The following is a 23,303-nucleotide window of genomic DNA, read 5'->3' as shown; positions in this document are numbered from 1 at the left end:
GCGGCCGGCGGGGCGGGGCGCGCGGGCGCGGATTGGCCGCGCGCCGCCACGTGACCGGCCCCTTATAGGGCGTGGCGCGGGCCGCGGAGCCGGGTGCGGCGGCGGCCGGGCCGGGCGGGGTCCGGTGCGGTCGGGCAGCTCGGCGGACGGCTGCGCTCCGGCGCCTGGTGCGCCCTCCCTGCCGGGGCCGGGGGCCGGGGATGCTCGCGGCGCCCAGGAGCCATGGTCCGCTTCGGGGACGAGCTGGGCGGCCGCTATGGGGGCGCCGGCGGCGGGGAGCGGGCCCGGGGCGGCGGGGCCGGCGGGGCCGGTGGCCCCGGTCCCGGGGGGCTGCCGCCGGGCCAGCGGGTCCTCTACAAGCAGTCGATCGCGCAGCGCGCGCGCACCATGGCGCTGTACAACCCCATCCCGGTCAAGCAGAACTGCTTCACCGTCAACCGCTCGCTCTTCGTCTTCAGCGAGGACAACGCCGTCCGCAAATACGCCAAGCGCATCACCGAGTGGCCATATCCTGCCGGGAGGGCGCGCGTGCGGGGCGCGGGGCCGCGGCGGGGGCTGCGCGGGCGGGCGGCGCGGGCGGCGAGGGCGCGGCGGCGCCTCCAGGTGCGAGCTCGGCTGCAGGTGCCCGTGCGCGCGCGCGGGGGGCCGCCCGCGCCTCCCGGGGCCGGGCGGAGCCCCGCGCCGCCGCTGTCCGCGGTGCTGACGCCCGGGCCGCAGAGGCCCCGCCTCGCCGCCGCGCCCGGAGGTGGGAGCGGGGGAGCGCGCGGGCCCAGCCCCGCCGGGCCCCTCGGGAGCGGCCGCGTGGCGGCTGCACTGCGCGCCGCCCCTCCCCCGCCGGGCTCCTTAACCCACGCACTCCGTTCGAGTACATGATCCTGGCTACCATCATCGCCAACTGCATCGTGCTGGCCCTGGAGCAGCACCTGCCTGACGGCGACAAGACGCCCATGTCCGAGCGCCTGGTGAGTGCCCGCCCGGCCTGTCCCCGAGCCCGAGCCCGCCCCGCCCTCACGGGGGTCCGCGCGTCCAGCACCCCCTCCCGCTGGCCCGCCCCTCCTGCCAGGCTGTCCTTTCTTGCCCCACTCTTCCTGGCGGAGAGAACCGCAGGTTCAAGGCCAGGGCTCGGTGCACGGCCTGGTGGGCGTGCCCTGGCCCCTTGGCTGGGCTATACTGGAGGGGCTAAGAGGGGTGCAGGGGAGCTCCCCCCGGGTCCCCGACACATCTGACCCCTGCTTCACTTGCAGCCCAGGCTTGCCCTTATGAGGAGCTCTGTGGGGGTCCCTGCCCATGCCAAACCGGACCTCTGGTCCCAGTGCAGGAGGGCCACAGGAGGGGGCCTGCAGGTGCCAGGGGTCGGTGGGGCTTCAGATGGACAGCCAGGGTGACCATGCTGAGGGATTGCCAGCGTGGGAAGAAGGATGGAGAGCCAGGGAGGACAGGTGTGGACAGCCAGTGGAGATGGTTGGTGTGGGCAGCAGGACTGAGAGCCAGTGTGGACAAGTGTGGGCAGCTGGTATGGGCAACAGGATTGAGAGCCAGTGTGGACAAATGTGGGCAGCTGGTGTGGGCAACAGGATTGAGAGCCAGTGTGGACAGGTATAGACAGCCAGGATGGGCAGCCAGCGTGGGCAGAAGGATTGAGAGCCAGTGTGGAAAGGTGTGGACAGCCAGGGTGGGCCTCCGGCGTGGGCAGCAAGCACGGGCGGCAGGGCACCAGAGGTCTCAGGCCGTGGCAGGAAATGCAAAGCAGTAATGCAGCCAGGTGGGCTGTGGACCCTGGCACCGGGCCTTCTTGTGCCTCAGGCTCCTGGTGGTCCTGTGCTGGCTCTGTCCTGGGTAAATGTCCGCCTGAGACCTGAGGGCGAGAGAGCGGAAGCCAGGGTGACTGGTGGTGGTAGGGTGGGTCGGCAGGGTCCTGTGCTAGGACAGGACTTCTGAGGAGCCATGACTTCAGGGACACAGGACAAAGGGTCAGCCTCGGGTCAGGGCTGACCAGTCGCCGGCTGCGCTAGCCTTGGCTTTGCAGCCCAAGAGGCTTTGTCCTTCTGGGGGCTGGGGCTGACCTGCTGGGCCCACGAGCACGAGGGGCTGCTCCACAGGTCTGACCCCCAGCCCAGGCCAGCGATAGAGATGGCCCGGAGTTCCACCATGCGAACGCCTTCCTCCCAGCCCAGCTCTGGCTGGTCAAGAGTAGGCTGGAAGTAGCTGTGAGAAAGGGCTGGGTGGGGGTCCTTTTGCGTCTGCTGCCTGGCTGTTCCCCTCTGCCTCTCTGGGCTGAGCTGGCAGCCTCAGGCCAGGCGTGTGCGTCCCTCGGTCTGTGTCCGGCGTGGTGAGTCAGCATTCCGGCTGCCACGATGGCCGCCCGCCGTCTGGGCCCCTCGGTGCCGCCAGAGCCCCAGAGGGCCAGCCAGGCTGGCTGGGAGGGAGACTCAGGCCGCAGGGCCTGGCCACGCCCCCGTGCTAGCAGTCCCCACTGTGGCCTCCTAGTCCAGGTGGCTTGGCCACCCTTTGGCCCACAGGGCCAGGTCTCCCCTGCGTCCGGTTCCTTGGGCCCACATGTCCCACTGCTGTGCCGTATGTTTCCCATGGCATCCTTCCAGCCCTGTGCTTGGCACTGCCAGTGTCGTGCCTGGGAGGAGGGCCATGCCACATCTTTCCTGAGAGTGCCCACCCGCTGCTTCCCTCTGAGACCTACTGGTCCTCCCCAAGTGTGCCGGGTGCACGGTCTCCTGGCCCGGGAGCCTTGTGCTGTGGCTAGAGCCGGGGCCAGGCTGGAGGGCTCCGGAGTCCCCGTCAGCGCCTCGGCCCCCTTGTGCCTCTGGCTGCTGTTTCCTCTTCTGTTCTCATTGAAGATTTTTACATTCATTGGAGAGGCAGGAGCCTGCAGAGCTGACCTGGGTCTGTTCCCAGATCCACAGCGATGGGCTGAGCTCAGCTGTGTCCCGAGGCTCCTGTGTTGGTGGCAAGGGTCCAGCCCAGGGCTGCCTGCTGGGAAGGGCCAGACCTTCCCACACCTGGCCATGCCTTGTCCTGCCCCTAGTCCCAGGAGGGCAAGGCTGGCCCCTCCATGCTCCCAGCTCACCCCGGGAGGGGAGGGCCGGCCCTGCTGTGTGCCCCCAGCTCACCCCGGGAGGGGAAGGTCAGCCCTGGTGTTGAGGGCACTGCTGGTGCCGGCATGGATGTGGCATTTCGGGGGTCCTGGCTTCCCCCCTCTGGGGGTGAGAGCACCAGCTCTGTGACCACACCTCCTGCGGGCAGGCCAGGGAGTGGCTCCAGGTTGGCCCAGGTGGGCGGTGTGAGGATGGGCCCTGTGTGACTAGCGGGCAGTGGGGACCCGGTGCTTGTTTCCTGCAGGATGACACGGAGCCCTATTTCATCGGGATCTTCTGCTTCGAGGCGGGCATCAAGATCCTGGCCCTGGGCCTCGTGCTGCACAAGGGCTCCTACCTCCGCAATGGCTGGAACGTCATGGACTTCGTTGTGGTCCTCACGGGGTAGGCGAACCAGGGCTCCTGGGCAGCCGAGGGGGGCTGTGAGGTCTGGCCTCTGACGTGCTCTCCTGTTCCTCGCCCCTGGTGCTGGCAGGGTTCCGTGGGCCCTGTCTCCAACACACACTTTGGGGCTGAGCCGTTGCTGAGGGTGTGGGGGTGCGGTGGCTCTCGTGTGAGGATCCAGCCTGGTGGTGGCACTCCTGCTGAGGGGCAGGGACCTGGTGAGTGTGTGGGCAGCAGGGGCCGGGGCAGGGCTCTCCTGCTTGCTGCCAGCCCCCGTGGCGTGGCTGGGGCCCTGGCCTGCTGTTTATGTCTGCCTGCCGCTGAGAGAAGGTCCCTGGAGATGGGAGCTGCCTGTTTTCCAGGAGGCCCTGGGGACGGGGAGGGGTGAGTAAGCGTGTGGAGAGCGTCCCCCCCTCTCCTGCGGAGGGGCGGCTGTGGTGCTGCTGATCCGGAGCTGAGTGGGCTGCTGGGGGTGGGACCGGGATGGGCCAGGCCCTGGGGTCTGGCACTGCTGTGTGCACCTCTGGGCCCAGGTGAGCTTGGCCCCTGAGAGCTGGGCGCTATCCCCGCCACCTGCCCGAGAGCCCTTGGTTGCATGCCACGCCCTGGGCTGTGTCTGCAGTACCTGCCCCCCCACGCCCGGTCTCTGAGAGCCCCTGGGTCGCATGCACCTTCCCCCGCAACCCCCACACACCCTCCCCCCCGACCCCGACCCCTCTTGCTGTCTGTGCAAGGCTTGACCTGTGTGCCACCTTCTCTTTGTACACCTCACCCTGTGCCTTCTGGGCCTAGAGGGGACCTTCTGCCAGGGTCCACAGGGACCTAGGGCCTGTGCCTGGGGCTGTGGGGAGGGGTGGCCTGTGGGGCCCTCTGGGAGGCCGGCGCTGGGGCTGCTCGTTACAGGGTTGGTTTTAATTAGGGTTTGTTTAATTGGCTCTCAGAGGCAGTGCCGCTCTGCATTGGTGCCCGGGGAGGCCAACTTCCTCCAGGGTGGTAGCTGGGGTCCCCATGCCCAAGGCTGTTGTGGGGGCCGTGGGGAGGCCCAAAGTGTCTGTGTCCTCTTTTGGCCCTGGCTCCTGCCCCCCACCCTGTAGGCTGACCCTGAGCCCCGCTTGCCATCTCTGCCACGGCTGCCCATCACCCTGCCTCGTCTCGGTTCTGCCTGGGCTGCAGTCAGATTCCAGCCCTGTTGTGTGTCACACACTGACCCGGGTGGCTGATGTCCCAGCCTCGAGGCTCGGGGTAACCCCTGCAGCCACTCACTTAGCCCCGCAGAAACCCAGGGCCTCCTTCCAGGATGTGTACCCTTGGCCCTGGTCCAGCTCCCAGCCTGTGGACAGCTGCTGGGGTGGCAGCCCAGCCTCCAGCCCAGGGCTGACCCTAAGCCCCCTGGCTTCCACCTTGCCACTCTGCTGCTTCCTGTCCCCCGTTCTGAGCTCAGGGACAGGGGATACTGTGGGGCCTCCTGCTGGCCATTGGTCATGCCCTACTGGGCTCCTGCTGAGTGCTGCCCCACCCGCCCTGGGGGAGGGCTTCTTGTTCTCTGAACTCCTGCTGCAGTGTCCAGGGCTGCTGGCCTGGCACCCTGGGGGGACAGTGCAAGCGTGGTCCTTGGCTCCTCTGCAGGCTTGATTAACGTTCATGCTGGGCCGGAGGTGCTGCCAGTGGCCTGGCTCCTGGGAACTCCCTGGAGTAGCTGCAGGGTCCTTGGCCCCTCCACTGTCTGCAGCTGCCTCCCGTGCCAGTGGGCTGCCAGCATGGAACATAGTTCCTCCGTGGGCCCTTTTCTTCAAATGCAGACGGCGGGGAAACCCCTTGTGTGGGGTGGAGCTTCCTGCGGGAGCCTGGCCTGCCTCCTCCACATACCTGATCCTAGGAGTACCGTAGGCGTGGGCTGCAGGGATCCATATGGGGCACGGTGGGGGGCTGAGGTGTCCACGCAGGACACGGCAAGTTGCCCCACACAGGACAGAGGCGCCACCCACTGGACCCCGCTGCCCCGTGTTCTCAGTCCCTGGGCAGGAGCGTGGGCCATGTGGGCGCGGGCCTGGGTCCAGTGCCTCTCCCAGATGGGCAGGAGGAGAATGTGGGCTGGGAGTGCCAGGGCCTGGGAAAGTGGACAGGATCTTCGTGGTTCCTCCAGCAAACCCCATGAGCTGAGCAGATGTCATGTCTGGTCCTGGGCTGTGAACCCTACCACTCAGCTGCAGCCATGACAGCAGGGCTGCCCCTCCCAGCGTGAGCTCAGCCTCTACTCCGATCCTGTCTGGAGCATGCGTGCCGGTGCAATCATGGCTGGCCGTTTTACTCAAGTTGTCAAGAGACTCAGTAACAGCTGGTTTCTCAGAACAGGGGAGAGGTACACAACGCAGAGAGATGCAGCTGGCTCAGTGCTCCCTTGTGTCAGGACGTGTGTGTGTGTGTGTGTGTGTGTGTGTGTGTGTGTGTGTGAGGGGATGGGCTGGCTCAGTGCTCCCCTCTGTCAGGACGTGTGTGTGTGTGTTTGTGTGTGTGTGTGTGTGTGTGTGTGTGTGTGAGGGGATGGGCTGGCTCAGTGCTCACCTCTGTCAGGACGTGTGTGTGTGTGTGTGTGTGTGTGTGTGTGTGTGTGTGTGTGTGAGGGGATGGGCTGGCTCAGTGCTCCCCTCTGTCAGGACGTGTGTGTGTGTGTGTGTGTGTGTGTGTGTGTGTGTGTGTGAGGGGATGGGCTGGCTCAGTGCTCCCCTCTGTCAGGACGTGTGTGTGTGTGTGTGTGTGTGTGAGGGGATGGGCTGGCTCAGTGCTCCCCTGTGTCAGGACGTGTGTGTGTGTGTGTGTGTGTGTGTGTGAGGGGATGGGCTGGCTCAGTGCTCCCCTCTGTCAGGACGTGTGTGTGTGTGTGTGTGTGTGTGTGTGTGTGTGTGTGAGGGGATGGGCTGGCTCAGTGTTCCCCTCTGTCAGGACGTGTGTGTGTGTGTGTGTGTGTGTGTGTGTGTGTGTGTGTGTGTGAGGGGATGGGCTGGCTCAGTGCTCCCCTCTGTCAGGGCGTGTGTGTGTGTGTGTGTGTGTGTGTGTGTGTGTGTGTGTGTGAGGGGATGGGCTGGCTCAGTGCTCCCCTCTGTCAGGACGTGTGTGTGTGTGTGTGTGGTGTGTGGTGTGAGGGGACGGGCTGGCTCAGTGCTCCCCTCTGTCAGGACGTGTGTGTGTGTGTGTGTGTGTGTGTGTGTGTGTGTGTGTGTGAGGGGGTGGGCTGGCTCAGTGCTCCCCTCTGTCAGGACGTGTGTGTGTGTGTGTGTGTGTGTGAGGGGACGGGCTGGCTCAGTGCTCACCTCTGTCAGGACGTGTGTGTGTGTGTGTGTGTGTGTGTGTGTGAGGGGGGATGGGCTGGCTCAGTGCTCCCCTCTGTCAGGACGTGTGTGTGTGTGTGTGTGTGTGTGTGTGTGTGAGGGGATGGGCTGGCTCAGTGCTCACCTCTGTCAGGACGTGTGTGTGTGTGTGTGTGTGTGTGTGAGGGGATGGGCTGGCTCAGTGCTCCCCTCTGTCAGGACGTGTGTGTGTGTGTGTGTGTGTGTGTGTGTGTGTGTGTGAGGGGATGGGCTGGCTCAGTGCTCCCCTCTGTCAGGACGTGTGTGTGTGTGTGTGTGTGTGTGTGTGTGTGTGTGAGGGGACGGGCTGGCTCAGTGCTCCCCTCTGTCAGGACGTGTGTGTGTGTGTGTGTGTGTGTGGTGTGTGTGTGTGTGAGGGGATGGGCTGGCTCAGTGCTCCCCTCTGTCAGGACGTGTGTGTGTGTGTGTGTGTGTGTGTGTGTGAAGGGATGGGCTGGCTCAGTGCTCCCCTCTGTCAGGACGTGTGTGTGTGTGTGTGTGTGTGTGTGAGGGGACGGGCTGGCTCAGTGCTCCCCTCTGTCAGGACGTGTGTGTGTGTGTGTGTGTGTGTGTGTGTGTGAGGGGATGGGCTGGCTCAGTGCTCCCCTCTGTCAGGACGTGTGTGTGTGTGTGTGTGAGGGGACGGGCTGGCTCAGTGCTCCCCTCTGTCAGGACGTGTGTGTGTGTGTGTGTGTGTGTGTGAGGGGACGGGCTGGCTCAGTGCTCCCCTCTGTCAGGACGTGTGTGTGTGTGTGTGTGTGTGTGTGTGTGTGTGTGTGTGTGTGAGGGGATGGGCTGGCTCAGTGCTCCCCTCTGTCAGGACGTGTGTGTGTGTGTGTGTGTGTGTGTGAAGGGATGGGCTGGCTCAGTGCTCCCCTCTGTCAGGACGTGTGTGTGTGTGTGTGTGTGTGTGAGGGGACGGGCTGGCTCAGTGCTCCCCTCTGTCAGGACGTGTGTGTGTGTGTGTGTGTGTGTGAGGGGATGGGCTGGCTCAGTGCTCCCTTGTGTCAGGACGTGTGTGTGTGTGTGTGTGTTTTGTGTGTGTGAAGGGATGGGCTGGCTCAGTGCTCCCCTCTGTCAGGACGTGTGTGTGTGTGTGTGTGTGTGTGTGTGTGTGTGAGGGGATGGGCTGGCTCAGTGCTCCCTTGTGTCAGGACGTGTGTGTGTGTGTGTGTTTTGTGTGTGTGAAGGGATGGGCTGGCTCAGTGCTCCCCTCTGTCAGGACGTGTGTGTGTGTGTGTGTGTGTGTGTGTGTGTGTGTGTGTGTGTGAGGGGATGGGCTGGCTCAGTGCTCACCTCTGTCAGGACGTGTGTGTGTGTGTGTGTGTGTGAGGGGATGGGCTGGCTCAGTGCTCCCCTCTGTCAGGACGTGTGTGTGTGTGTGTGTGTGTGTGTGTGTGTGTGAGGGGATGGGCTGGCTCAGTGCTCCCCTCTGTCAGGACGTGTGTGTGTGTTTGTGTGTGTGTGTGTGAGGGGATGGGCTGGCTCAGTGCTCCCCTCTGTCAGGACGTGTGTGTGTGTGTGTGTGTGTGTGAGGGGATGGGCTGGCTCAGTGCTCCCCTCTGTCAGGACGTGTGTGTGTGTGTGTGTGTGAGGGGATGGGCTGGCTCAGTGCTCCCCTCTGTCAGGACGTGTGTGTGTGTGTGTGTGTGTGTGTGTGTGTGTGTGTGTGAGGGGATGGGCTGGCTCAGTGCTCCCCTCTGTCAGGACGTGTGTGTGTGTGTGTGTGTGTGTGTGTGTGTGTGAGGGGACGGGCTGGCTCAGTGCTCCCCTCTGTCAGGACGTGTGTGTGTGTGTGTGTGTGTGTGTGTGTGTGTGAGGGGACGGGCTGGCTCAGTGCTCCCCTCTGTCAGGACGTGTGTGTGTGTGTGTGTGTGTGTGTGTGTGTGTGTGTGAGGGGATGGGCTGGCTCAGTGCTTACCTCTGTCAGGACGTGTGTGTGTGTGTGTGTGTGAGGGGACGGGCTGGCTCAGTGCTCACCTCTGTCAGGACGTGTGTGTGTGTGTGTGTGTGTGTGTGTGTGAGGGGACGGGCTGGCTCAGTGCTCACCTCTGTCAGGACGTGTGTGTGTGTGTGTGTGTGTGTGTGTGAGGGGATGGGCTGGCTCAGTGCTCCCCTCTGTCAGGACGTGTGTGTGTGTGTGTGTGTGTGTGTGTGAGGGGATGGGCTGGCTCAGTGCTCCCCTCTGTCAGGACGTGTGTGTGTGTGTGTGTGTGTGTGTGTGTGAGGGGACGGGCTGGCTCAGTGCTCCCCTCTGTCAGGACGTGTGTGTGTGTGTGTGAGGGGATGGGCTGGCTCAGTGCTCCCCTCTGTCAGGACGTGTGTGTGTGTGTGTGTGTGTGTGTGTGTGTGTGAGGGGACGGGCTGGCTCAGTGCTCCCCTCTGTCAGGACGTGTGTGTGCAGGGTCAGGGCGTTCTGGGCACCCTGCACAGTGTTCACACTGTTTCTTGGGTAAGTGTCCCCGAGTGCGGTCACCCTCATGATCTGTTTGTGGGTTTGTCCTCTCCTTTTGGGAGAGGTCTGTGCCAGATCCCTCGGGTGTTGCCTGCTCCTTCCCCTCTGGGCCGCTGCCTCCAGGGGCCTGGGCACCCTCACCCTGCACGCTCTGGTTTTTCTCACCACTTAGTACTCAGGAGATGCTGTGCGCCTCCTCTGTCCTGTTTTTCAGGTAGTTTAGGCTGGCCTGGCCTATCTCCCTCCATAGGAATTCTAGGATACTCTTGTTAATCGATGACGAGCCTAAACAAGTCTTGCATATGGCCGAGTGATGATTTGAGCAGCACTGGTGTTACGGCGCAAATGGAATCCATGCGTCTGTGTCTGCGTAGACCTTTGCTTACTTTGGTAAACGTAGTTTCCAGGACACAGTCCAGTGCGTGGGGATTAGATTTTTTCCCACATATTTGTGTAGTTTTTGCATGATTATGAACTGCATTAAAGAGTTCTTTGAAATGCAGAGTAGCAGCCTGAGACGGGGGCACAAGGTGTGTGTCCTCCATCCCCCTGCTTTGTTTCCTAAATAATCAACCACAGAGCTGGGCCGGGAACTCCACCCTGGTCTCCTGGTCTCCCATTGGGTGCTGGGGACTGCGGTGAAATTGTCTATTTCGTAATGCACAAATTACAGCTCGTCTGCATTTCATTAAATATTTTTTATTTGTTCAAAAGGCAGAGAGAGACAGAGAGCTGTCACCTACAGGCTCACCCCCAAAGGCCTGCCACAGCCAGGACAGGATCAGAGCTCTCTGTGGTCTCCCTTGGGGATGATGGCAGCCCAGGCACCTGCGCCCTCACTGCTGCCTCCCAGGGAGCCAGCCCCAAGTCTGCCACCCAGCGCCTTGCCTGCTGGGCCGAGTGCTGGCTGCCAGCTGAGCACGTCCTGCCTCTTGTCGCTCCCGGGTCACGCTGTCCGCTCCCGGGTCACGCTGTCTGCTCCAGGGTCACGCTGTCCGCTCCCGGGTCACGCTGTCCCCTCCCGGGTCACGCTGTCCCCTCCAGGGTCACGCTGTCCGCTCCCGGGTCACGCTGTCCCCTCCAGGGTCACGCTGTCCCCTCCCGGGTCACGCTGTCCGCTCCCGGGTCACGCTGTCCCCTCCCGGGTCACGCTGTCCCCTCCAGGGTCACACTGTCCGCTCCCGGGTCACGCTGTCCCCTCCAGGGTCACGCTGTCCGCTCCAGGGTCACGCTGTCCCCTCCTGGGCTACTGTCCTCTCCTGGGCCTGCGGCTTTGCCCGGGTCTCCCGTCCTGTTATGATTGTTTGTGTCTATTTTATTCTTCTCTTTCTCAGTTCTTTTTTTTTTTTATTGGAAAGGCAGACATACAGAGAGGAGGAGAGACAGAGAGGAAGATCTTCTGTTTGATGATTCACTCCCCAAGTGGCCGCAATGGCTGGAGCTGAGCCAATCCAAAGCCAGGAGCCAGGAGATCTGGGTATCCCACATGGGTGCAGGGTCTCAAGGCTTTGGGCCATCCTTGACTGCCTTCCCAGGCCACAAGCAGAGAGCTGGATGGGAAGTGGGGCCACCTGGATTAGAACCGGTGCCCATATGGGATCCCGGCACGTTCAAGGTGAGGACTTTAGCTGCTAGGCCTTGGTGCTGGGTCCTTCTCAGTTCTTTTGATGATGATATGTATTAGTGATTGAGACACTTTCCCAATGCATGTGTATGATGCTATACATTCACTTCTTAGGCTACTTTGGCTATATATCATGCATTAAAACATTTTTATTCTCAACATTTAAAGCTGATTTGGAAGGCAGAGCAGCGGAGATGGAGAGAGAGATGGAAACATGCCCATGATTGTCCATCTGCGGGTTCATTCCCCAGATGTCCTCAACAGCTGAGGCCGGGACCCCTCGGGGGTGCCTCTGCTGGAGGCGGGATCTGGCACTGGGTGTCCAGGGAGCTGTCAGCATCCCCGGTGCTGTGAGTGTCCCTGGGGCTGTGGGTGTCCTGGGCGGCCCGAGAGCTGTGAGTATGCTAGGGACTGTGAGCCTCCTAAGGCTGTGGGCAAGCCGAGAGTCATGGGCTGTGGGCATCTCGGGGACTGTGGGTGTCTGGGGGGCCATGGGCTGTGGGCTGTGGGCATCCCGGGAGCCGTGGGTTTCCGGGGGCCGTGGGTGTCCTGGGTGTCCTGGGAGCTGTGGGTGGCCAGGAGGCCATGGGGTCCTGGGAGCTGTGAGTGGCCAGGAGGCCATGGGCTGTGGGCGTCTCGGGGGCTGTGGGTGTCCTGGGAGCTGTGAGCCTCCTGAGGGCTGTGGGCATCCCGGTGGCTGTCAGCATCCTGGGGGCCATGGGCTGTGGTTGTCTGGGGGGCCATGGGCATCCCTCGGAGGCCTGACCTGCCTGTGTCAGTGGTTCAGCTCCGTGTGGTCTTGGAGTTTTTAGAATTATGCAGTTCAGTTTTTGTTTATGTAGTTGAGAGGGCTGCCTCTGATTGGGGTGAGCAAGAAGGTGGGTGGGACACAAGTTTCAGGTTTTTGTTTTCTGCTGTGTCTGTAGGGCAGTAGGGGGAGGAGCTTCTTGCTGTGTAACTACAACAGTACCTGGTGGTGGGGACAGTCATCTGACACTGCAGGGACGCCGGTGTGCACAGGAGTGTCCCGAGGCTGGCACTTGGGTGGATTTGATAGTTCTCAGACATCGTCGGCTTTGTTGGCTCTGGGGTTGAGAAAATCTTTCCAAGGGCCGCTGGCTGACCAAGTCCACCTGAGTGCAGCAGGCCCAGGAACACGATGCGAGGCTTGGCCAGGAGAGTGGTCCAGCCTGTCCTGCTTTCCCTCCTGTGACAGGTACCCGGCGTCCTCTGCTGGCTAGATGTGCTGGCCATCATGTCCCCCTGTGCATCTGGCCGCGCCGTCCTCTGCACAGGCATCGGCAACTGAGGAGGCCCAGTGATGGTCCAGACACTCCAGGGTTGGACCACACACCCTGTGGTTTTCCCTGTGGCTGAGGTCTGAGCCCAGCCGACTAGCTGAGGAGTCCCCCATGAAACCTCGCCTGGGGTGACCACAGACTGGACTCTTGCGTGTGCCCGCCAGTGCAGGGTCAGGTTCGGTCTGTCACCTGCACCAGCCAGTGTACATACTGGTGAATGCAGCTGCCTGGGCAATGCCACTCCGAGCCCCATCTCTCACGTGAACTGATGGGTGCTGCAGCCCAGCCAGCCTGTCACAGGCCTGGTCCTCATGAGCACCAATGCATGCCATGGGCTAGTTAGGCTGACCCCCAAAACCTTCAGCAGTGCTGCAACAGCCCTGCTTCTTGCCTGCTCCATCCTGCATCCCCTCTAGCTGTTATACCCAGCTCTGGGTGCTGTGGCTTAGCTCAGCATGACCCATCTCTGGATGCGGCTCACAGGTATGCTGACAGGTGCCGCTGCCTTGACTAGCCTGGCCCACCCCAGCCCTGGCTCTCATGAGCACCAGCAGGAGCTGCAGCCCAGCAGGAAGTGTCCATAGTTCCTCTGCCAGGCCCACCCCCAGCCCTAGGTCTTATACCTGCCAGGGGGCACTGCAGCCCACCTTGACAGGATTGGCATCCAATCCTGGCACTTGCCAGAATGTCCCACATCCATTCTGGCTCTCACAAGCACCAGCAGGTGCTAGAGCCCAGCGCAGTGAGGCCTGCCTCCAGACCCAGCCTGTATGCATGCTGATATGCTGCAACTTTGCCCAGCCTGGTCTGCCTCCAGCTCCAGCTCTTGCACTCATTAGTGAGAGCTGCAGCCTGGCAAGGGAATCCTCAGAGTTCCTTTACCAGGCCCATTCCCAGCTCCTAGTCTTATGCCTGCTGGTGACTGCCTCAACCCAGCCTGGCATGGCATACCTGTAGTCTCAGCTCTTGCTGGCCAGCTGGGTGTGGCCCATATCCTGTCTGGCTCTTGTGAATGCCAGTGGGTGCTGAGGCTAGGTGCTGCCTGAGACTCAGCCTAGTAGGGGAATTCCCTATGTTCCCAGCCCTGGTTCTCATTCACGCTGGCAGGTGCTGTAGCCCTGCTTGGCTTGGTCTGCCCTCAGTCCCAGATGCACGTACCAGCGGGTGCTGTGGCCTGTTAAACCCAGCCCACATCCAGTCCTGGCTTCTGTGAGCTTCAGGTGAGTTCCACAGTCTGGCCTGATTTAGCCTATTCCCACCCCCAGCTCTCCATGCAAACCAGCAGGTGCTACAGTTCATAGAGAGCAGCCCTCGAATCACCTGTAGAACCTGCCCCCAGAGCTGGTTCTTTCGTGTTCTGGTGGGTGCTGTGGCCCAGCCTGACATGACCCGTCCCCTGCTCTGACACAGGTGGCTACTGCAGCCCAGCCCAGCCTGCTCTCTTCCAGCCCTGGCTCCTGTGTCAGGTGAGTTCCACGGTCCAGCCTAGCGTAGCCAGGTATACCTCCAGCCCCAGTGTTTGCAATCATTACCAGGTAGCAGGAATGCTTTTAAACCGGGTCAGGTCTCCCACATGGGTGGGTGCCGTGGCCTGACCCAGACTTGCCCTCTGGTTTCTCCTCTCTAACCCTTTTCATCTCAGCTCCCTCGCCTACCTACAATGTGGTGACCCAGTCTGTGGAACCCTCAGACGTCACTCCTTCCCTGCCAAGCATGCCCCCAGGGGCCCCCCGCTCCAGTGCACCCCCATAGTCTGCAGCTCCACCACCTGGGGGGTGGGGTGGCACGTCCCAGCCTGGAATTCTCCACCTTCACCACTTTAAAAAAAAGCGTACTAACTACTGCTGGTACACTGGGGAGTTGACACAGAGTTGGCGCCATTCCAGAGCTAGAGCTGCCGATGGCTTCGCTGTCTTCCATGAGCTCAAGGGTCTGGGGACTCGTGCTGGTGCCTGAGATCACACATCTGTTTCGGTTGCAGTGGCAGGTGGGGAGGAGAGAGGGAAGGTCCCAGGCTGGTACAGCGTGCCTGTGGGCTCTGCCTAGGGTCTCACACACTCACTCATGTTCAGGCAAGTGGGGAGTTAAAGTCCCAGGCCTGCACCTGTGCCAGAGGACCGGGTCTGGGACCTATCTATGATCTTTGGTCTCTTGTGGGCAGGCAGAACTCCAGGCCAGCATGCCACCCCAGAAGACAGGGCTGGGGAACCCATGTGCTCCTGGGCATGGGGACTGTGGATTGATGAGGGAAGGGGTATGCAGTTGTGAGGGAGTGAGGACCACGGAGGGAGGAATGTAGGTGAGGAATGACTTCTGGAGGGTTGACATCAACAAGGCCACTGTACTTGCAGCAAGGGGCTGGGCTAACACTGTACCCACTGGAGCATGCACAGGCCGGAGTATGAGCAGGCTGGCTGGGCTTTGTCGTAGCATCAGCTGGCAGGTGCTGGGACTGGGGCAGGTCCTGTCAGGCAAGACTACAGAACCACCTGGAGAGTTTGAGATCCGGGACTGGGAGTGGGTGCAGAGGGGAGCTGTGGCCACTTCTCTGATGGGCTGCAACTCCACTAGTGAGCATGGGAATGGGGGCTGAGGGCAGGCCTGACCAGACAGGCTTACTAGCATGAGTTAGGGTTGGATAGTGGGGCCAGTTAGGCTGAGCTAGGTTCCAATGGCCATTGGCATGTACGAAAACTGAGTGGGATGTGGGACAGGCTGGAACAGTCTGCTGCACATATTGATAAGCACAGGAGCCAGGGCAGGGGTGGGCATGGTGGGGATTGTTTGGGGTTGCTCTAACAAAGCTGCAGCACCTGCTGGTATACGTGAGGGCCAAGTGTATGGAGCGCAGGGTTGGGGCTGGGCTGCAGCATCCATTAGTTTATGTAAGAGATGGGGCTGGAGACAGAACTGACCCAGCAGTCGCAACTGCCAGTGTGTGCATAGGCTGATGTGGGTGACGGACAGAGCCTGACCCTGTCCTGGCAAGCACACACACAAGTCAGATCTGGGATCAATTCAGATGAGGTTTCTTTGGGGATCCTGCCTCCAACTGAACTGCTTAACTCAGAATTCCAACCTTGGGGGTAATCACAAAATCTGGTCAGACCTTGGGAGTGCATGTCAGAACTGAGTCTCCTCAATGTCTTAAATGGAGCAGTGGATGGCATGCCCAGAAACACGTGGAGGACATGGCAGTCCACTGGGCCTGCAGAGGACATGTGGTGCCACAGCAGAGCAAGCAGAGCAGAACAGATTGGACAGCTACCCCAGCCAAGCGTTGACAGCAAATATCTGGATAAATGGAGATTCTTAAGTTGGACTAGGTCAACAGATGGACCTTGGAAGGGTTTCCTCATCTTTGGATTGATGAGATCAACAGCATTTCAGAACTATTGAAACCACTTGAGCAGAGCCCTCCGACAATGTCCCACATCAGGGGCACTGGGATGATGTCAGTGGCTGTTCCCCAGCACAAGTACTGAGGCAGCTGGGAGGCTGTGTGGCTTCTCCACTTCTCTCCCTACTCTTCCCCCACATACAGGAAGAAGAAGAAATTTGGAAACAATGGCCTCACCCACTCTCCCCTAATCCTTCGTCCTTCCCACCCTAATCAACTATGTAAACATCATCTAAAATAAAATAGAGATAATTGGCATTAAGCAGGTGCAGGATGCCCACCAGCTACTGGCTGCTGTCTCCCAGCAGTGTGACACTTGCCTGGCACAAGGTACTTGCAGGTTTCCTAGTGATTTCTAGCGAGAGTGATCACAGAACACACTGTATGTTTCAATTATTTTCAACTTGCTATTGTTTTAGGCCCAGACAGGCTTTGTCTTGCTATATGTTCATGGGTGTGTCTACTGTTGTCACATGTGGATAAACTGCTGTGTGCTGACGATGTTATTGAATTCCTCTTTATTAGTTTTCTGTCTAGCTGTTGTGTCAGTTTTTGAGAGAGGGCTTCAAAAAATGTGATTTATTTATTTTAAAGGCAGAGTGAGTGCAAGAGAAAGAGGTTTCATCTGCTGGTTCACTCCCTCATGGCTGCAACAGCCAAAGCCAGGAGCTTCCTCCAGGTCTCCCCACGGTGCAGTGACCCAAGCGCCTGGTCCGCCCTCCACTGCTTTCCCAGAGGTATCAGCAGGTGCTGGATGGGAAGAGGACAGCTGGTCCTGTGATGTAAGATGCTGCATTGCCAGTGGTAGCTCAGCCTGCCCCGGTCGGCCGTGAGAGAGAGCTCTTGGGGTTTCCAGTGAATGTTCTGAAGTTGTCCTCTTCCTCTTAGGGCCATCTGTTTTGCCTCACGGACTGTTGTGTATGTCCTGATCTGGGTGGCGTGTAGCTCTACACGCCCAGTCAGAGAGAGGGCCTCTGGAGCATGATGTCAGAGGGCTTCACCCTCACAGACACGTGTGGTGCCGGTGAGAGGGCCCATCCACCCCTCCACGACGTGGCTGCATTTCTCCCTCCACGGTGCACAGTGGAAGGTGCTGCTTGAGCCAGAGTAGACCCTCCCAAATGCCACACCTATTGGTGGGAGAGGGCAGGCAACCCGTGTCGAGAGCTGTGCATGTGAAATTTAATGAAGTGCGTGCTGACGTGTGTATGCAGTGTGTTTAGGGTGTGATTTGTGAGTGTAGTGTGGTTAGGGTGTAGTGTAGATATGTGTACAGTGCATTTAGAGTGTGGTGTAGGTGTGTGTGGTATGTTTAGGGTGTGATTTGTGTGTGTGGTGTAGGTGTGTGTAGTGTGGTTAGGGTGTAGTGTAGGTGTGTATATGTGGTTTGGGTGTGCTGTAGACTCGAGTGTGCCTGTGATGGGTCAGTTGCTTCCCTTTTCTTTGTTTCTGGAGTGTGTTTCCTGTGACAACTCTTTGTAATGTTTTTCCTTTAAAGATTTGAAAGACAGTTACACAGGGACAGGTAGACAGAAAGATCCTCTGCCTTCATGCTCGTTCCAGTGCATCCTAGTAGTGGCTGCTGAGTGCAGCTAGAGTGCCAGCTTGAAATGCCATCCAGCTTGGAACTGTGAGATTGGCAGCAATCCAGAACTGACGAACTATCAAAACTGAGCAGGACCCTTGGAGCGCACTTCCCGTTAGGGATCTGGGATGGGTGGGAAGTTGGGTGGGGCTTTTCCCTTTGTTTCTCCCCTGACCCCAGATACAGGGAAAATGATAATAGTGTGGAAACAATGGTATAACCCACTTTCACTCTATAGCCCTTGACTCTTTGTACCCTAATCAACTAAATAAGATTATTTTAAAAAATCATAATATTAACAAAAAAGATAAAAAAAAAAATGCCATCCAGCCCCGGGTGACATGGGGACTGCCTTCCCCTCCCAGGCACATTAGCAGGGAGCTGGAGGGACACGTCCCGATGGCCATGAACTTCCCCCCACCCCCAGACACATTGGCAGGGAGCTGGAGGGACACGTCCTGTCCTGAGGGCTGTGTGGCTGCTGAACCCCCCGCCTGCAGCTCACCCCATTTCCCCACAGCCTGGGCTCCTGGCATTCACTCCTATGATGCAAATATATTCACTTCTGCTTTCCTGTAATAATTTGTATGATGTGTCTTTTTCTAGCTTTTTATTTTCAACTTGCTATGTCGTATTTCTAGTGAGGTTTTTGTAGGCACTCTGTGTTTTTAAAATTCATTTACTAATTCTTTCTTTCATTTAGTTTATTCAGCCATCCCTGTCCAATGTGATATTTGTACTTTGCAGCTCAATTCTGCTTCTCTATTTTCTCTTAAATCACTCTTGTGTTTTTCTTGCTTGTTTCTCCTAAATTCCCTCAGCTTACTTAAAAGTACTTTGGAATTCTGACTTCTCTGTAGTGTATCTTAAAGTGTATCTCTTGTGCAGGCTTTTAATAATTGCTTTAAGTATTGCGTTCTACACACATGGGCACTTAGCAAGTTGAGAGGACAGTGTTATGCCAGCCAGTCAAACTGCCACTGGCCGGCCAGATCTGTGTGAGCACTGTGAGTCGGTCATCTCCCCACAAAGGAGGGTCCAGGTGTTCGGGACTGCCTTGCACGTGGGAGGCCTGGAGGGCCTCCTGGCTCCAGCTCGGCCAGCCCCAGCCATCATGGCCGTTTGGAGAGTGAATCAGTTGCTGGAAGATAGCGCTCTCTCTCCTCTCCCTCCTGCTCTCCTTCCCTTCCTCCCTCCGTCTCTCTCCATAATTCTACCTTTGAAATGCATAAGTCTTTAAAAGAAGACATTCCTAGAAATTCAATGTAATTCAAATATTTACTCTGGTGCAAAAAGTCTCAAATTGTTGCATGCAAGGGGTCTTCCAAAAATTCACAGGGGGCCTGTGTTGTGCTGTGGCAGGCTAAGCTTGCACCTGTGGCACTGGCATCCCAGAAGGGCACTGGTTCAAGTCCAGCTGCTCCCTGCTGATGGCCTGGGAAAGCAATGGAAGATGGTCACGTGCTTGGGTCCCTGCAGGGGGGTGACCTGGAGGAGGCTCCTGGGGAAGCCCTGGCTGTCGAGGCCATTTGGGCAGTGAACCAGCGGAGGGAAAATCTCGGTTTTGCCTTCTCTCTGTAACTTTGCTGTTCAAATAAACTTTTTAAAAAGACTTATTTATTTTTATTGGAAAGGCAGATATACAGAGAGGAGGAGAGACAGAGAGGAAGATCTTCCGTCCGATGGTTCACTCCCCAAGTGAGCACAATGGCTGGAGCTGAGCCAATCTGAAACCAGGAGCCAGGAGCTCTTCCAGGTCTCCCACACGGGTGCAGGGTCCCAAGGCTTTGGGCCATCCTCAACTGCTGTCCCAGGCCACAAGCAGGGAGCAGCATGGGAAGCGGGGCTGCTAGGATTAGAACCAGCTACCAAATGGGATCCTGGTGCGTTCAAGGCGAGGACTTTAACTACTACACTATTGTGCTGGGCCCTCAAATAAAAATTTAAAAACTCTTTAAAAGATTAAAAAAAAAAGACTCACAGAAAATGAATGTAGTGAAAAACATGTATGGACACATTTTTTTGCACCAAAATGCATGCATTTTCAGTTGTATGTTCTACAGACATTTTAAATTCTTTCTGAAGGTTTAATGAGATATTTTCATTACATATTTTTTAATGCAAAATGATTTTCCTAACAGTTCCAAAGGCTCGGGAGTTCCGCTAACCACAACTCTCGCAAACTTTCACCTACACACGCATTTGACCCAGGGAACCGAGCACAAACTCGCACGCTACTGCAGAACAGCGTCCATGCCTGTCAGCGCCCTCCCTGCGTCTCCTGTGCTTCTCTGCCGCTGGCACTCGGGGCCTCTGTCCCCTCAGCCCTGCTGCCCAGCCTGGTCACTCAGCCTCTTACTTGATTGTTGTATCTTCAGATGTAAACTTTTTACGGAATTTTCTTCACGTGTTGCTTCTCCATGGGCTTGGCTGCAGTCTTTCTGTGGCCTCCCCTCCGAGGCCTTGTCGAAGCTGTCACCCCATCATGATGATCTTGGATCTCTGGCTGTCCTGGTCTTTTGTGGCCCCTTGCCTTTTAATTGAGACTTGGACCTTTCCATATCATTTGCAGAGATGCCAGGCCCTACATAAACGTTCTGATTTAGCCAAACTTACCTTTTCTGTTTTGGGGTTTGTTGCCTTGTTCCTTCCAGAGGTGGTGGGAATCCTGGCTCCGGAGTGGCCTCCATGGCCTTATTGCTGCCAGGAGAGGGACATGCCCATTTCACAGACTGGAAACTGAGGGGGTGTGAACACTTGCCAAGGTCAGGCAGTTGGAGTGTCAGGCTTTCCTGCTCGACTGAACCAGAGCTATTTCTTCCTTCAGAAATGCAGGAAGTGTAAGATGTACCCTGAGAGGAAGGATGCTTGGGGCTTCTATAGCTGCTTTGAGCATCCAAGGACTTGCTGGGCAGGGAGCTTCTGCCACCTTGGCACACAGTCCTCAAGGGGCATGGACAGACCAGCAGGAAGGGCCACACACCAGCCACCCTGAAGGAGTGACTGGACCTTGTCTGGGGCCGCTTCCCTGTGTCATCAGGCCTGAGTTGGGTGTCTGTGCCTCCCGGGCTCCAGCGCTAGGTTTGTATCACTGCTGGGTTTGTACCTGAGCTGCTCTGGGTTCCACAGTGTGTCCCGGTGGGAGGGGGTGCTGAGCATCGTGGTGTGGGCTGGCAGCTTGGTGTTGTTGAGTGACACATGAGTGCTGAGTGACACGTGAGTGTTGGATGACACATGAGAGTGACGTGTGAGGGTGACACATGAGTGCTGGGTGACAGGTGAGGATGACATGTGAGTGCTGACTGACACATGAGGATGACATGTGAGTGCTGAGTGACAGGTGAGGATGACATGTGAGTGCTGACTGACACGTGAGGGTGACACGTGAGTGCTGAGTGACAGGAGAGGATGACGTGAGGGTGACACGTGAGTGCTGACATGTGAGGGTGACACGTGAGTGCTGACTGACACATGAGGATGACATGTGAGTGCTGAGTGACAGGTGAGGATGACATGTGAGTGCTGACTGACACGTGAGGGTGACACATGAGTGCTGGGTGACATGTGAGGGTGACATGTGAGTGCTGACTGACACATGAGGATGACGTGAGGGTGACACGTGAGTGCTGACTGACATGTGAGGGTGACACGTGAGTGCTGGCTGACACATGAGGGTGACATGTGAGTGCTGGCTGACACGTGAGGGTGACATGTGAATGCTGACTGATACGTGAGGGTGACACGTGAGTGCTGGCTGACATGTGAGGGTGACACATGAGTGCTGACTGACACGTGAGGGTGACATATGAGTGCTGACTGACATGTGAGGGTGACATGTGAGTGCTGGCTGACACGTGAGGGTGACACATGAGTGCTGACTGACACGTGAGGGTGACATGTGAGTGCTGACTGACACGTGAGGGTGACACGTGAGTGCTGACTGACACATGAGGATGACATGTGAGTGCTGAGTGACATGTGAGGATGACATGTGAGTGCTGACTGACACGTGAGGGTGCCACATGAGTGCTGACTGACACGTGAGGGTGACATGTGAGTGCTGGCTGACACATGAGGATGACGTGAGGGTGACATGTGAGTGCTGACTGACATGTGAGGGTGACGTGAGGGTGACATGTGAGTGCTGACTGACACATGAGGATGACGTGAGGGTGACACGTGAGTGCTGGCTGACACATGAGGGTGACACGTGAGTGCTGAGTGACACGTGAGGGTGACATGTGAATGCTGACTGATACGTGAGGGTGACACGTGAGTGCTGGCTGACATGTGAGGGTGACACGTGAGTGCTGACTGACACGTGAGGGTGACATGTGAGTGCTGACTGACATGTGAGGGTGACACATGAGTGCTGACTGACATGTGAGGGTGACATGTGAGTGCTGACTGACACATGAGGATGACGTGAGGGTGACACGTGAGTGCTGACTGACACATGAGGATGACACGTGAGTGCTGGCTGACACATGAGGGTGACACGTGAGTGCTGGCTGACACGTGAGTGTGACATGTGAGTGCTGACTGACACGTGAGGGTGACACGTGAGTGCTGACTGACACGTGAGGGTGACATGTGAGTGCTGACTGACACGTGAGGGTGACACGTGAGTGCTGACTGACACGTGAGGGTGACATGTGAGTGCTGACTGACACGTGAGGGTGACACGTGAGTGCTGACTGACACATGAGGATGACATGTGAGTGCTGAGTGACATGTGAGGGTGACATGTGAGTGCTGACTGACACGTGAGGGTGACACATGAGTGCTGACTGACATGTGAGGGTGACATGTGAGTGCTGACTGACACATGAGGATGACGTGAGGGTGACACGTGAGTGCTGACTGACACATGAGGATGACACGTGAGTGCTGGCTGACACATGAGGGTGACACGTGAGTGCTGGCTGACACGTGAGTGTGACATGTGAGTGCTGACTGACATGTGAGGGTGACATGTGAGTGCTGGCTGACACGTGAGGGTGACACGTGAGTGCTGACTGACACGTGAGGGTGACACGTGAGTGCTGACTGACACGTGAGGATGACATGTGAGTGCTGGCTGACACGTGAGGGTGACATGTGAGTGCTGACTGACACGTGAGGGTGACATGTGAGTGCTGGCTGACATGTGAGGGTGACATGTGAGTGCTGACTGACACGTGAGGGTGACATGTGAGTGCTGGCTGACATGTGAGGGTGACATGTGAGTACTGACTCACATGTGAGGGTGACATGTGAGTGCTGACTGACATGTGAGGGTGACACGTGAGTGCTGGCTGACACGTGAGGGTGACACGTGAGTGCTGGCTGACACGTGAGGGTGACATGAGTGCTGACTGACATGTGAGGGTGACATGTGAGTGCTGGCTGACATGTGAGGGTGACACGTGAGTGCTGGCTGACACGTGAGTGTGACATGTGAGTGCTGACTGACATGTGAGTGTGACACGTGAGTGCTGGCTGACACGTGAGGGTGACACGTGAGTGCTGGCTGACACGTGAGGGTGACACGTGAGTGCTGACTGACATGTGAGGATGACACATGAGTGGTGTGAATGGCGCATGAATGCTATTTGCTGTCAGGCTTTCTCAAGGATGGGCATCTTCACAAATTACTGCCCAGCCACTCTGTGCCCCATGGTGCCTATGTCTGTGGCCGGATGGGGTACCTCACCCCCTGGACCTACACTTTGTGAAGCAAGGACTGTGTGGGGGTAGTGAGAATGTACCTGGCCATCTTCAACCAATACTCAGACTGTCTCCATGGCAACTGCCTGCAGCCACCTGGGCAGGAAGCAGTATTTCCCTGCTGTGTGCACCGCAGTGACTGGCTGTGCCCTGGGCTGCTGTCACTGCCCTGGCTGCAAGAGCTGGAGCCTCCTTGCCCCTCACCTTGCCTGTGCTGGCAGGTCAAAAAGACATCCTTGTCCTGTCCTCATACAGCCAGGAGGGATGCTGGTGTCCTGTCCCCATCCAGCCAGGAGGGACCCTGTGTTCCCTCCATATCCAGCTATGAAGGACCATGTATCCCCCTGCCCCATCCAGTCAGGAGGGACCCTCTGCCCCTTCCCCACCCAGC

General features: G+C 58.3%; 1 protein-coding gene across 4 annotated transcripts in view; it reads left to right on the top strand.

The window, feature by feature from the left end:
- The first annotated feature begins 222 nt into the window (after positions 1-222).
- Positions 223-23,303, top strand: part of CACNA1B (calcium voltage-gated channel subunit alpha1 B) — a 148,949-nt gene continuing 125,868 nt past the window's right edge. For all 4 annotated transcript variants that reach the window (XM_040962830.1, XM_040962828.1, XM_040962829.1 and 1 more), the window contains exons 1-3: positions 223-506; positions 857-962; positions 3,355-3,494. In XM_040962830.1, the coding sequence (XP_040818764.1) occupies positions 223-506; positions 857-962; positions 3,355-3,494 (530 nt within the window). The remainder of the gene's footprint in view (positions 507-856; positions 963-3,354; positions 3,495-23,303) is intronic.

The sequence above is a fragment of the Ochotona curzoniae genome, unplaced genomic scaffold (assembly GCF_017591425.1).
Source record: "Ochotona curzoniae isolate NIBS_2020 unplaced genomic scaffold, NIBS_Ocur_1.0 scaffold_3208, whole genome shotgun sequence".
Classification (NCBI taxonomy): Eukaryota; Metazoa; Chordata; class Mammalia; order Lagomorpha; family Ochotonidae; genus Ochotona; species Ochotona curzoniae.
This window is presented reverse-complemented; position numbering and strand designations above follow the sequence as displayed.